We start from the raw sequence: 15399 nt of genomic DNA, 5'->3' as shown, positions 1-15399 counted from the left end.
AAACTTGCAAAGACTGGAAGAAACAAGATGGGAGTGAAGAGCCCATTTAAAAGGCTTTCTATGGATTGCAGGTGTGTATTCAAAACAGCTCCCACAAACTCTGCACGCACCCATTGCAGTGGAGAATTCTGTCATCTCATTCTGACTTGTTGAATGCTCTGGCCCAGCAAATCCATATTTTTCCCCCAAAGCGAAAAGATTTAAATCTAGATGTCCTGTTGCAGCCCTTGATCAGGAAACCAAACACAGAGCAGTTTACTTTCATTCCTCATGAAGAGCCCTTGTCACACCCCATCTGTTGGCAGTAGAAGCATCCTTCTCGTTTGCCCTTGTTTTCGGCTGGTGTCCAGCCGGAACACAATCACGCCCGATGGAGTGAACACCTGAGGTTTCTTTTCTCTCCTCAGCTCTCCGCACTTCAAGCCAAGGTCCATTATCTCAAGTTCCTCAGTGACCTTCGACTGTATGGGGGCCGTGTGTTCAAGGCAACATTAGTGGTAATTTCTTTTCCTTGCTTTTTCATGGAAGCCACAGAGGCCTGCAAAATGTCACTGTCTAGGCTGTCTTGAATGAGCTGTCTGATGACAAAAGCAAATCAGCTGTGAATCTTTTCCAGCCCTTATTTCTAATTGACTGCACCCCAGTGTGAAAATATCAGAAGAAATGTTAAGCTAGATAATGCCACTGCAGAATGCCCTAGAAAAAGAAATGTGGAGAGCCGAGAGAATGCGCTCGCACAATGGCCTCCTTTTAAGTCACTGGGCCAGAATGATTTAAAAAATCCTCATTTCTAAAAGCTTCTCATGATAATGAATATATGTGCTATGATAACATTTACTTTCTACATTATTCATAATTTTATCAGAGCCTCGCTGCAATCATATATCTGGCTCTTCTAATTGGATGATTTAGTACAATGTAACCCAGGAATACTCTCTAAAGAAAATGTAATCTTATAAAAACAGACTCTCAGGTTCAGCTTTGCCTGGTGCTTCAGAGGTCTAGTATTTTTATTTTTAATTTAATTTAATTAATTTACTTATTTATTGGACGCACTACTACGCGACTTGCGGGATCTTAGTTCCCCGACCAGGGATTGAACCCGGGGCCCCGGGCAGTGAAAGTGCGGAGTCCTAACCACTGGACCTCCAGGGAATTCCCAGAGGTCTAGTAGTTTTCATATTTTGTCGACGTCTCTTTCTCAGCAGGCAGAAAAGCGCTCAGAAGTGACCCTCCTGGTGGGGCCCCGCTACGGCATAAGCCACGTGATAAACACCAAAACCAATCTGGTGGCTCTTTTAGCTGACTTCAGCCACGTCAATAGGATTGAGATGTTTACTGAAGAGGAGAACTTGGTGAGGGTGGAGCTCCATGTGCTGGACGTGAAGGTAAGTCTTTCAGACACTGACACGTGGCCTTGCTTCCTGATAGTGCTGCAGATGTTTATAAAGAGGCAAAATGTCAACATGTGCAGCGCGTGGAAGGCGCCACGGGTGCAGAGAAAGTCCACCCAACTCAGGGGTGAGGGCTCGAGTCCTCACTAGACAGCTCTGTGGTTGGGGGACGAGTCACTCTCTGTCTCTGGGCTCCATTTCTTCATCTCTACGTGAGAAAGCAAATGAGTTCATTTCTAAAGTCCCTTCCGGCTCCAGAGTGCATGAACCATGCATGGAGAGTAGGGGACACGTCTCCCTACTTACTTTCTAGAATCTGTGGCTCTTGTATAGAGTCAGGGAGATTTTTCCCAACTTTGTTCAGAACCCCCTTTCCCTTTTTTTAGGTTGCATCCATATGTGCTTACTCTTTTGGAAAAACTGAGTGTTTTAGTCAATCTGTCCTTTCATGCTATAGCAATTAGTGCTGGCTGAACATCTGGCCCCTTTAATATCACGGCCATTTCATTTGAAACAGCTATCTGAGATTGTCCTCAGAGGGCAGACATTTCCTCCCCAAACAGAAGTTGACAGGAAGTAATCCAGGTCCCCTGTCCCTACCTTCTTGTCCCAGTATGTAATAGATGAGTCATTGGATTTTGGCAGCGTTAATGTATCTGATGTTTCTAGAGAGAAAAGGCACTGGATCCAAAGAGACACAGTGAGTCCACAAAGGAAACAGGGTGACCCAGGACGAGTGCTCTGAGAACTCCCCCTACCCCTAACCCGCTCCCAGCCTCATGCCCACCAGGGCGTGGGAGGGGCGGATTTGAGAGTAAAGGAGAACGTGGGAAAGGGCTTCTGCATAGCCAAAGGGAAGCCTCAGTGTGCTGTGCAGCAGGAAAAGATGAGCGTGAAAGGGCGAGCGTGCCGCTCAGGCACGCTGGCCGTGGCCCATGGCGTTCCGTGGGCTGAATCCAGGGCGTCGCCCTTGACTTCATGGCAAAGGAAGTCCAAGAGGAGACTTGGCGTGCCTGTCCCGGTCCATAACCGAGGATGCGGAGAACAATAGCCTGTCATGGAAAACAGGCGGAAGAAAGGGTATATCGGGTGCAGTCATCACAGACCTGATAACAGGGATAATCTGTCTCCAACAGAAATGGGTGACAAGACCCTGTGGGTGGCTTCCTGCCTACTGAAAAGAATTGTGGGGTGGCTTGGAGGGAGACCACAGCTGAAATGGAAGGAAAAGGCAGCACATCAAGTACTATAGGGGCTTTGGGTGGAAATTAGGTTTCACCAGCCAAGGCCAGGGTGCTACCCATGGCAGTGAAGGCAAGAGGCCCATCATCTTGCTGTTTCTGTGCCTCTCCGGGTGTCTGCTTGTTCTTTGCTCCCTTATTTCCCTCTCACTTTCTCTCTCTTTCAACAAGAACACACCAGCAAGTCCACCCTTCTTTACTCAACGAGGATTATTGCTTCCCTATATGCCCAAGATCCACGTCCAGTTATATGGTAACCTCATAGTTTCCAGAAAGTTCTGGCAGGGCCTTTTCTCAACTCCCATGTCTGTTTTGCCCTCCTCTGAATTTACAGTTTCTTTTAGAAGCATCATTTTCCTGGATCTCTTTGACACTTTTCATTCAGTCTTAGCAGTAATTTCCACTTGATTTTTACTTTGCTTCAACACGAATTTTCACCACGAACCCAAACTTAATCTTCCTGTGATTTTTTTTCAGATGGCGGGTTCACAACTAGTAACTGACTCCTTAACTCTGACTTTTAAAAATATTAACTATTTGGAACAAAGCCAGTCTTTTTTTTTTAATCCATTATGACTTGGGAAAGGTTCCAAATGTCTAGCCTTTCAAAATGTTGTCACCTGAACGTTTTTCAGTCAGGCTCTCTGTTATACCTGACCTTTCCCCCATTTGCGTTTCTTCAGTGAAACAGTCGCTCCAAAACTTCGTTTGTTCACATTCCATAAGCACAAACGTAGCCGTTGTCCCTTGAGGGATGTTATTAAGGAGGGATGGTTTTAACCAAAACATTCTCTTTTGTGTAGCCCATCACGCTCTTGATGGAATCTTCCGACGCCATGAACCTGGCCTGCTTAACGGCTGGATACTACCGGCTGCTTGTGGATTCCAGGAGGTCGATATTTAACATGGCCAACAAGAAAAACGCAGGGACCCAGGAGACAGGTATTCTCTTCCTAAACTCACGAGGCACCGACCTCCCTTCCCCACACCACCAGACAACAGTAATAAGGATATTTCTTGAAAAGTTAAAGCTGTACACATAAAAATATCTAGTGTCCAAATTTAACACAAAACCCTCCAATTACTTCTGATTCGGTCTAGATTTTTTTAATGAAGATGTTGATTTTTCCATCCTATTTTACACATCACTTGGCAATGTTGGGTGCATGCTTCCAAAGCAGTGATTGAATTATTGTGAAGGGTGTAGGCCTCAGCCTATACGGCTAAGTTTTTACTGCCTCATTCTTCTAGAGGTGAGTCAGGGCACAGAGAACTAAGGATGGAATGCCCAGTAGGGGTTGTGAGCCCCCAGCTTTAGGGCTGGTCCCTCGTTAAGGTTCCAGGATTCTGGGAGCCTTACAACAGGAAGACTTGAGAATTGCCCGGCCCTTGGACTTCGGGCTCTAGAAGGGACCCTGGAAGCCCTTTAGCTTTTTAGCTTTTTAGCAGAAGCATCAAAATGGCAAAGATCAAATAATTCATCTCAGCGACTTGACAGGGAGAAATAGCTCCAAAAGTGAGGAGAAGCAGGGCTGCAGCTGTTGAACTGATAGTTCCTTTGAGGGTGGCCGGTTTTTATTTATTTTAGAACTTTTCGTTTTGGAAGTTGATTTTATGGAAATAGAGTTGATTTACCGTGTGTTCATTGCTGCTGCACAGCAGAGTGACGTCCATTCTTCTTCATACTCTCTTCCATTAGGTTTATCACAGGATATAGAATAGAGCTCCCTGTGCTCTACAGTAAGACCTTGTTGTTTATCCATTCTATATATACTAGTTTGCATGTTCTAGAACCTTCTTCTTCAGTGTTTGAACTTTTTCCTCCATCTGTAGTGGACCCTCAGGAAATACAGCTGATGGACAGACCCTACCATTCAAGCCAGAGCTACTGACCCGTGAAAAAGTATAATCAGGGGCTCCATAATTAGGGTTTCTTTTAAAAGAAAGGGAAATTCTTAAGAACAAATTTTGTTGTCACTGTTACTGAGAGAAAAGGGGGAAAGGAAAAAGAAGGGGAGAAAGATCCCCTAGTTTTAAACTTAGCAGAAAACAGAAATTATTCCATGGATATATAGTAATATGTAGCTAGGCACACACACAGACAGACTGGCATGCGGTTTATTGTGACGGTTGGTTAAGTGGAAACAGTTGCTGTCAAAGGGTAAAGGAAAACCAGAGAGAAAGAGAGGTGAGCAAGGTGTGCTGGACGGCAGCTGGGACTTGCGGCTAGATTTCATCCCACCCCACCTCGAAGTGTCTGTTGCTTCTAAGAGACACAAATGGTTAAAAATAAGTAGGTTCAAAAAGGAGGTGGTAAATATTTTTACGACCACATGTTTTCATTGAGCGAGGAGATTTAGAGCAACTGAACGCTGGCGCTTGAAATTCTGAAGAGCAGTTCCACAATTTAACACAATCCTTTCACATTGGAAAATCTTAAATCTTAAAACCGTAAAGTTTCTTGTGAAAATCAAACCTTTTCTCCATGGACTGTTAAGATTGTATGGGTGCAAGTAGAAAGCCAAACCTACCATTCTACAAATGGTTACAGAACCGAGGGCCCTCAGTTCTGTCCACTTTATATATAGTGACTCACAATGTGATGTTGAATAAAGTTTCAAGAGGCAAAAACTTAGTTCCAAAAAGTATTATATTACTGTGGAGAAAGACTGGAACTTCAAGCTTTCGGTAATTTCTCTCGGTTCGACAGTGAGAATGAGGGTGAGGGCACATGTTCCAAATAGCACACGCAAGCAGGAGTGCGTGTGTGCGTGTGCGTGTTTAATAAGGGAGGACAAGTGCGAGAGATGGCACACTCCAAAAAAGCAACTGGTTGACCCAAGCAGAGCTGCAGCTCGGGACTTAGCATCCTCTCATGGCTGAAAGGGCTCCCTTCTCCTCAGAAATTCCCCAGAGATCTCCTGAGACTCAAAAACTATACAGAGCAAAGTCTGTTGAGGCCAGCTCATCCCTAGAAGGAGACATCCTTCTGTGTTTCCAAAATCATTCCAGGAGCCAAATCAGTACACCCTCCTGGAAGGAAGCCAAGAGTGAGTATGTATTTTCTTCTTGTCTCAAATTGATCAAAGGCCTTCGTCAAGCTCTCTAACCAGGAACAGTAAGCCCCTATTTCTTCTTCACTATCTTGAAAATTAACCCTTCAAGTACTTTCAAAGACCCCTGCACCCACAAAGCTAAGCATCTCTGAGCCTTAGGAAAGTCTATTAACTTTGCCTTTAGCCTGCTCACCTGTTCAGATTTCTTGTTGGTCTAAACCAGGGGTGGGCAAAGTATGGCCCATGGATCAAATCTTGTTCTTGTGAGTAAAGTTTCATTGAAACTTGTACATTGTATTAGGTTCCTGGGGCAGCCGTAACAAAGTATCACAAGCTTGGGGACAACATAACAGAAACTTGTTCTCTCACAGTTTGGGGGGCTAGAGGTCCAAAATCGAGGCATTGGCAGGGCCATGCCCCCTCCAGAGGTTCCAGGGAGAGTCTTTCTTTGCCTCTTCCTGTTGCTGTAGTGGCCATCGGCATTCCTTGTAGCTGCATGACTCTAGTCTCTGCCTCTGCCTTCCCACGGTCTTCCCCCCTTCTCTGTGTGGCCCAAATCTCCCTCTGCTTTTCTCTTATAAGGGCACTTTCCATTGGAATTTAGGGCCCTACACAGATAATTCGGGGTGATCTCATCTCAAGATCCTTAATTATATCTGCAAAGACTCTTTCCAAATAAAGTCACATTCTTAGCTTTTGGGGGGGTCACCATTCAAGTCACCACATCCACTTGCTTATGTGTCATCTGTGGCTCCTTTCGTGTTACAACAGCAGAGTTGAGTAGTTGCTCAACTGAGCTGTTGGCCCACAAAACCTAAAATATTTACTATCTGGCCCTCCCTTTACAGAGAAAATTTGCCAAGCCCTGGTTTAAACCCAGAGCTGTCTCACAACTTTGCTGAACTACTCTCCCTCCTCCCAACAATCGACACTCGTCACACACACACACACACACACACACACACACACACTCACTCACTCACTCACTCACTCACTCACTCACTCACACAGAGCCAGTCATAATCCGTGTCATTGTTAATAAAACAGTGCTGAACCCCGACAGGTGTATCTGTTATAAGGTAGCACGTAAGTATGGCTGGTGTATAACTCAGTGTCTTCAAAATTTCATCTTTACCTGCTCTTCATAAAAATATATGTATTGAATAAAATGCCTCGGAACATTGCGCGGCATTGAGTCCATTGTATATTTGGGAGAGAGCCAAAACCTCTTCAGTAAAACTGATTTTTTTCCCGTATCTCTTGTATATCTGATTTCAGTATTATTCAAACTTGGGCCAGAGGGCAATTTGAGGAAACAAATGGGACAATTTGTGACCCTAACATTTCCTCAAAATGTCACCTCTGGAATTGACAAAGCAATATTGACACAATGACTCGCTGCCCTGTCTTGGTAAATATCAGAGCAAAATCTCCACAGCCGAATTCTCTATTGGAAGACTCTTGAAGATCAAACAAAACAATGAGATTTAAATTAGAGTTTTGCAGTTTTGAAGAACAACAAACAAATCTTCAGGAGTTTTCACGATACAAGAAAAAATGGAAATTCATCAAAGTATTAACTATGCGTAGAAATAGCAGAGAGGGTGCATTACCTGCGAATGCTCCACCTTGTACATCCTACCTGTGTGCGTGTGTGCTTACAGGCACGCGTACTGGTATTTATGTGTAAAAAATACGCACACCCACAAGGACAGGAGAAGGCTAAAGAGAGAAGCTTTGGTGCCACCATTGCAATATGTAGTATTATAGTTTTTATTAATATACATTATATGTATATATTTATTATTACCTTATCGTTACAGTATTTCCTAAAATACGTGGTAGAAGTATGAGGATCCTTGACCTTCTCTAACTCAATGAGGGAAAAGTCCAACATCTCCCTATACAAAGCGGGAAATGTTAGCTCTCACTTTACAAAGAAAAGGGCAATCTGTTTTCTGGAATAACAGCCCATTGGACTATCGCCTTTAAGGATTTTTAAAGGCATGTTGTATATTCACATTTATAGACATAAATGAGGCCGTTTAATGCTAGAATCAGAGGTCAGATGGAAGTAAGCTGTAGTTCCCTACTCTCGGATGGTATTCTGTTCTATCAAATAGCAATTCTATTTTCTGCAGTATCAATTCTCCTAACCAAGAAATCCTTGCACCTGAAGCCTAAATCGACCGCTACCGTATTTGGAAAGCTGAATAACAACCGTATTCACAAAAGTGGTGCTACAAGCCATTAAGTTAAGAAACAGAGACAAGGCCCCCCAGAAACCAGACAGCACAGTAATGTGTCTTTGCATGACTCTTTCTCTTTAGGAACTGAAAATAAAGGAAAGCATAACCTCCTTGGCCCAGATTGGAACTGTGTACCCCAAGTGACCACATTCATTGACGAAGGGGAGCAAGAAGCACAGATAACATATATAGATGCAAAGCAGAAGGCAGTTGAGATTCCAGAAGGCACCTTGTGTCCAAAAGACCACCACCGGCACTTGTACATGGACAACACCTATAACTCAGACGAACTCAGCCAGCAGCTGACCCAGCCGGGAGATGCTCCGTGCAAGGCAGACTACAGAAGTCTAGCTCAGCGGTCCCTGTTGACTCTCTCAGGACCAGAAGCTCTAAAGAAAGCACAGGAGCCTCCAAGAGGAGCTAAAGTGTCCTTTATTTTTGGAGATCTCGCCTTGGATGATGGTATCACTCCCCCGACTCTCGGCTATGAAAGACTGCTGGACCAGAGTCCAGAACTGCTGGAGAAGCAGAGGAATCTCTACATCAGCGGTGCCAATGACACGAAGAGCCTGGATCTCACTCCAGACGCAGAGGGCATCCAGTTCGTGGCCAATTCTGTGTATGCAAACATAGGCGACGTGAAGAACTTCGAGGCTGCCCAGGGCATAGAGGAGCCCCTCTTGCACGACATCTGTTACGCGGAGAACGCCGACGACGCGGAGGACGAGGATGACGTGAGCTGCGAGGAGGACCTCGTGGTGGGAGACATGAACCAGCCGGCCATCCTCAACCTGTCTGGGTCAAGCGATGACATCATTGACCTCACGTCCCTGCCCCCGCCCGAAGGGGACGACAACGAGGACGACTTCCTGCTGCGTTCCTTGAACATGGCTATCGCCGCGCCTCCACCTGGCTTCAGAGATAGTTCCGACGAGGAGGACTGTCACGGCCAGGCCGCTCCCTTCCTGGGGGACAAGGAGGCAGGCGGCACCCTGCAGAACGACGAGATCCCCGTGTCCCTTATCGACACTGTGCCCACCAGCGCCGAGGGCAAGTGTGAGAAGGGCCTGGATAGCGCCGTCGTTTCCACGCTGGACACTCTAGAAGCTCTGTCCGTGTCAGAAGATCAGCAGACCAGTGACAATTCAGGTTCTTTCACGATTGTTACATTTATTCACTGATAGCCATATCATTTCATCCTTGCAAGCCATCCGCCCTTGGAGTCCTGTCATGTGTCCTTCATGTCACGCATGTCCCGTTTCCTAAACGTGCTGAAACTACCATCGTGGGGTTTTTGTGTGTGTGGTGTCCTTGGTTGTTCTTTTTTTAAAACACGTGGCACGTTTTTTTCCCCCCATTTCCGGAACAACTGTGCAATAAACTCAGAGTCCTTACTGAAAAGGGAAAAAGTTGGTTTTGTTTTTTTTTTTTTAATAATAATGAGCCCCATTTTCTTACATGTCTCCTAGTGCCTGTGATGCATCCATTAACCGGCTCTTGTTTTTTACGGCCTGCAGGTGTAGCCATCTTGCGGGCTTATAGTCCCGAGTCCTCGTCAGACTCGGGCAATGAAACTAACTCTTCGGAAATGACGGAGAGTTCTGAACTGGCCACGGCCCAGAAGCAGTCAGAAAACCTCTCCCGCATGTTCTTGGCCACTCACGAAGGCTACCACCCCCTTGCGGAAGAGCAGACAGAGTTCCCCACCTCCAAAGGCCCACCTGGGGCCTTGCCTCCGAAGGCCTCCCACGCCCTCACTGCCCGTCCAGTGAGCGACCTCCCGCCCAAAGTTGTGCCTTCCAAGCAGATCCTTCACTCGGGCCACGTGGAGATGGAGCCCGAAACCATGGAGACTAAGTCAGTCACTGACTATTTTGGCAAACTGCACATTGGGCCGATGGCATATTCCTGCACCAGCAAAAGGAAAAGCCAGCCGGCCGACGGTGAGGGGAAAGCATCCCTTAATGGGAGCATGCCAGGGAAAAAACAGCAGGGGACCAAAACGGCAGACGTGGAGGAGGACGCCAAAGGTCAATTTGCTAGTGTGTCTTCAAGGGACAGTCAACACCTGAGCACTTTTAACCTGGAGAGAACTGCCTTTCGCAAGGACAGCCAGAGATGGTATGTGGCCACTGAGGGGCCTATGGCTGAAAAAAGTGGGTTGGAAGCAGCAACAGGGATAACCTTTCCCAGAGCTTTGGCTGTGGGAACCACAGAGACCGAAGGGAAGGATGATGGGGCTCCTGATGGAGAAGCCGTTGAGGTTTCAGGACTTGGCCAGCGGGACCACTTCTTAACAGAGGTGACCTGTGTGTCTTCAGCCAAAGACTTAGGTAACCCGGACGATGCTGACCCGTCCACCTGTGACCATCCTTCCAAGCTCCCCGAGGCGGAGGAGAGCGTGGGCCGCCTTTGTGACTACCACTTGGCCAAGCGGATGTCGTCGTTGCAGAGCGAGGGCCATTTTTCTCTGCAGAGCTCTCAAGGCTCCTCGGTGGACGCAGGCTGTGGCACGGGTAGCAGTAGCAGCACTTGTGCCACTCCGGTGGAGTCCCCGCTCTGCCCCTCCATGGGGAAGCACCTGATTCCTGAGGCTGCCGGGAAAGGCGTGAGTTACCTTCCTTCCGAGGAGAGAGCCACCGGGCTTCCCAGCCACGGAGCCGCCTTTAAGGAATTACACCCACAGACAGAAGGGATGTGTCCGCGGGTGACAGTGCCTGCCCTGCACACGGCCATTAACGCCGAACCCCTGTTTGGCACTTTGAGAGACGGATGTCACCGACTCCCCAAGATTAAGGAAACCACAGGTACAGCAATGACGGATTTAGCACTCTGCGTTACCTGCCAGGAGCACGTAAACCAAATTTACAACAAAGCTAAAAATAGAAAGTCTGGAGGAAAAAGAAAAGGGTTTTTTAAAAAGGCTGCAGAACTGTGGCCAGGCTAAGTGTCAAATCATGGTTCCCCCAGTGTTGAATAAATACTGACGCTTCTAGGTCTGGACAATAGTGGAAATGGCATTTTTGGCCTTTAGCTTCCTGCTCTGTCTTGCTTTTAGAATCTGATGGAGCAACATTCTTTCCCTAAATTCTAAATGTAGACTTTTAGCAGCGCCCAGTGCAACTTTTAGTTATAAGATCGTATTGCCTAGAATCGCAAAAGTTTGATTTCCTTCTCAAGACGTCGAATTTCTCATTTTGCCATTTCCTTTTTGAGAGGCAAGGAAGGAAAATAGAGAAGGGGATCTGGGAGGCGGGAGAGGTTGGGGAAGATCCTTTGCCTCTCAGCAGTACTTCCAGAGCCCTCCCTACTCTGTAAGACTCTCCTAGACGAGGACTCTGAAGTATCTGGCCTACCGCAGTGTCTAAAAGGTTTGGGGGGGATGCACGATGAGCTGCTTTATTTTCCCCCAAATAATAAAATATAGACGCCAGGTAGAAACACGAACACAGCCACCTTCTGTGCCCGCCTTCACCATTCTGCCACCCAGTGGGCACCTATCCGTCTCCGAGATCCGCTTGGCCGGCCATCCTGTGGCAAAAGCAGACACTATTTCATACTTTGCAATTTCAAATTATATCCTCAGAAGTGTCTCTTCCATATAGATCAATAGATGTTAGTGAGACCTTATATTGGTCAATTTCCATTCCCGCCATTTTAAGATTATCTCCTTTCTCAAAACTCACCACTGGCTTCACCTGCCTTGGGAAACTCATCTATGAATGTTACTAAACTCATCTCCCAACTAGCATCTGTACCTCTAAACTCATTAAAGGACACTTTGCAGTTCACAAAGAGCTTTCACCTAACCTATTCCTCTTGCTTCTCACAAAAATTCTGTGAGGTGGAGGCCATTGTCCCCACATGACAACTTTTCTGGGACTTTCCCAGTGTCTCAACTTCAAACCCTGTACCAGGCGAACCTCATGGGGTCCTCTTTAAAAGGCGAAGATACCTAATTTGCATTAATTAAATTAGGCCACTTCTTTTTAGGAAGGTAACCGATGCCAGGATTAACCTGACTCCTTGAAATGGAGCTTAAATGTCGTAAACACGGTTGAATAATCTGTATGGAAGACGTGTGTTTGCTCATTATGTGTCTAAGCTTTAATAGATAAATATCGGGAACAAGGCAATTCACAAAATTCCACTGTCTCCCTCAAAATATTTGGGATTTCTAGACAATGCCAAATGAATCAATCGTTTCAGGAATAAGAGATTCTGGTATTTCTTAAAATATATTAAAATTGAAATATATTAAAAGATTTCAGGAGGCCGTCTTTGGAAAGCAGGTCGACCCTGGCAGATGGCAGTTCTTCTCGAGTGCATCCTTGGGAGATGACAGACATCGCATAGAGATTTAGTAAAAATGACCACCCATGAGGTGCTTAATGATTCTCTCTGTTTTCCTACTACCCCTAGTGTAGCTTTGACAGAGCCTGGGAAGGAGAGACGAGGAGGCATGCCTTCAGCTTGGCCTCAACATCCTAAAGCTGATCCCACCCTGCTACCATCAAACATTCACTCGGAATCAAAGGTGCCAATTCCAAATCAAGACCCTACTGATTTCTCCCAAGCAAACCAGGCCTACGGAGAGGCTGTGAGCTGGTGGCCACTGGATCTGCGAGGGGGGAGCCTCAGGACACCCCCCAGCCAGAGGGCTCTGAGACGTAGCAGCAGTATCCTCTCGGGATCTGTAAGTTTGGAGACCTTCCGGGAGAGAAGCAAAGGTGCAGTCAGCTTAAAGTGTCCAGGTATCACAGAAGCACAGGAGGCCAGTTCAGAAAGGCACGCAGAACTCCCCCTAGGGAAGAAGCTCACCGAAAGTTTTTCCCAAAGCTCGATGCACTTTAGCTCTGAGGGGAAAGTTCACAAAAGGTCCCCAGCAGCTCACAAAAACTCAAAGCTGTATAGGACATTGCCCTTGCGGAAGCTGGAAGGCAGCAATTGGAGATGCCGGGGACCTTTCAGCTACTGCTTCCTGAACCGAGGGCAGGATGAAGATGGTGATGAGGACGAAGAGCAGAGAGAGGTCGATCACCACGTCTCTTGCCTCTTTCGACCACAGATGACTCAAGCCACGCCAGACCCAAGCAGCCCACCCCTGGCTGTCGGAATTCAGAAGCAAGGAGGGGAGCTGTCCAGAGGTTCAGTTCTGAAGGTCTGGGCCGAAGACTTGAGTGGCCCAGATGATGTGGACTTCAGCAACCTGGCTTTTGATGCCCGGATTGCAAGGATAAATGCCCTTAAGGAGAGCACATATGCAATGCCCGATGGGTTCCTCGCAGCCCAAAATGATGCCAATGAGCTGCTCTGCCTTGTCAGGGAAACCAAGGGGAAGAAAGGGGAGTCACGCCTTGAAGCGTATGACCTAACACTTTCTCAGTACAAGCAGCTGTTATCCATTGAGTCCAGACAGTTGGGGAGTGCCTGCAGGAAAATGGCAATGGCCGAGAAAAGTCCAGAGGAGATGCTCCTAGCTATGACTTCCAGCTTTCAAGTGCTCTGTTGCCTAACAGAAGCCTGCATGCGATTAGTTAAAGTTGTGAACTCAGAAACACAGCGGCAGGAAATTGTAGCGAAGATCGATGAAGTGGTCATAAACTACATCTGTCTCCTGAAAGCTGCCGAGGCAGCCACTGGAAAGACCACTGGGGATCCCAATGTTGGACTCTCAATGCGACATTCAGCCACCATGGCCGCTCTCGTAAGCACACTAACACGTTCTCTCAAGATGCTTTTAAATAAATAAAGTATGAAAGTCACGTCATAATCTACCTTTGCAAAGCCATACATGAACTTTTATTTACTTTATGTGTACGATGAACAGATGTCTCCTTTCTTCTCTCTGTATATTTTGTTATTTTATATGAAATAGGAGATAAAAGTCACATTGATGAAAAGTTGAAATGTACTAATCCAGATGTATTCTGTTTCTATTATACATATATACACATGTAGAAGAAATACACAAGGAAGTGGTGATATTTGGCTATTTTTCATATAGTCGAAACTCCAGGTATGTGATGTGAAACGTTAAATTCTGCTGTGTTGGAGCAAAACAATGAATCCTATCCCCTTTCCTTCCAAGTGGATACTTGGAGACCATATCATTCATATTTAGAAGTAAAAAGGAAAAGAAAAATCACAATGTATATAAAACAGTACTTATGTTTTAAAACTATGATTTTTAAGCATTGGAAATAGCAAAAAGACATTTAAAATTCAAAAAGCTATTATGAATTATTAGAGAATATATATAATAAATTAATTTTTTGCTCATAGTGTTTGGTTATCTGATGCTTTTTTCCAGGAATCCTACATATTTCATTTTGGCTTACGCCATTTGGGCTAGAAATGGGGTGGGAGTGGATTCTATTGTGTCAACACAAATGCTCTTCATGATGTTTCTAGAATTAAAATACTTCCCAAATAGAAGAACAGGGGGAATGATGGGCAGGTTCCCGGGTAATACCTACTTAGGGACTATGTAATTGCACACAAGGAAAGGAGTTAATAATACCAAAATTAAATTGTTTGATGAAAAGAGAGATCTGCTTTGACTCAGTGTCAAAATATACAAACCAAAGACACCATCTCTCTAGAATTCCCTTCAGGGTGACAGAACATTTAGCAAAGTATTTGCAAAATTATAAAAAGGAACATTTAATGATCCTCACAAGTAAATGCAAGTCCAGTAACGTAAAGCAAAGAGCTTCGTGCATCACCTCTACGGGAGCCAATGCTTCCAACCAAATTTGCAGTGACAACCTAACACTGGGACAAAATTTCAAATCTGGAATGTTCCAGAAAATCAGGGAAAGATAGTTACTCTAATATGGAAGCCATACTTAAATAAATAATAAAAGTATTTTTGAAATGTTCTAATCTGGATTGGCTGATAGAAATGTGAAAGCTGAGGGGGGGAAAAAAAGAGTGGTAAACTTGACCGCTTCAAGTGAACCTGACGGAATGCAAAGAAGCTTTTAGAACCATCGTCTCTCTAAAAATGTTATCTTTGGGTCAAAGCAAAAGGATGCAGAGTCTGCAATTGTAAAATAAAGTTGATATGTACATATGTACTTCGTGGCTCTTTTAGTGCTCAAGCTACACACACTCCTATTTATGTAGGTGGCTTCTTAGAATATGACAGGAGTGTGCCCAGTGCAAATATTTCCATTTCTGTAGGCATAACACAGTCCCCAGTTGCTGTCTCTCTCGTCAGTTGTTCCGTAGAGACTCAATAACAAAAGCCACACATATTTATAGGTGGTAGCAAACAAAAGGAGTTTAGACGTGTTATTATAATGTTTAAATAATAAAACATTATTTGATTACAGTTATAAATATTGGTGTTTGATAGTGAGAAATATTAATGATGTTTACTGTGGAAATTTTTGGTAAATGTTCTGTATACGCAAATACATATTAGTACAGGATTGTGTTCTATGTCAGACGT

The 15399-nt window shown here is 45.3% G+C and overlaps 1 protein-coding gene across 1 annotated transcript in view; it reads left to right on the top strand.

Moving 5' to 3' along the window:
- Positions 1-14061, top strand: part of FRMPD4 (FERM and PDZ domain containing 4) — a 98157-nt gene extending 84096 nt beyond the window's left edge. The window contains exons 10-15 of the mRNA XM_022559803.2: positions 408-497; positions 1206-1388; positions 3439-3577; positions 8022-9089; positions 9458-10747; positions 12368-14061. Coding sequence (XP_022415511.2) covers positions 408-497; positions 1206-1388; positions 3439-3577; positions 8022-9089; positions 9458-10747; positions 12368-13692 — 4095 coding nt within the window. The 3' untranslated portion in view covers positions 13693-14061. The remainder of the gene's footprint in view (positions 1-407; positions 498-1205; positions 1389-3438; positions 3578-8021; positions 9090-9457; positions 10748-12367) is intronic.
- The last annotated feature ends 1338 nt before the right edge of the window (positions 14062-15399 follow it).

The sequence above is a fragment of the Delphinapterus leucas genome, chromosome X (genome assembly GCF_059928025.1).
Source record: "Delphinapterus leucas isolate spDelLeu-1000000601 "Yukka" chromosome X, BTC_Dleu_Yukka2, whole genome shotgun sequence".
Lineage (NCBI taxonomy): Eukaryota > Metazoa > Chordata > Mammalia > Artiodactyla > Monodontidae > Delphinapterus > Delphinapterus leucas.
Note: the sequence above shows the minus strand (reverse complement) of the source record. Positions and strands in the feature narration are given on the sequence as shown.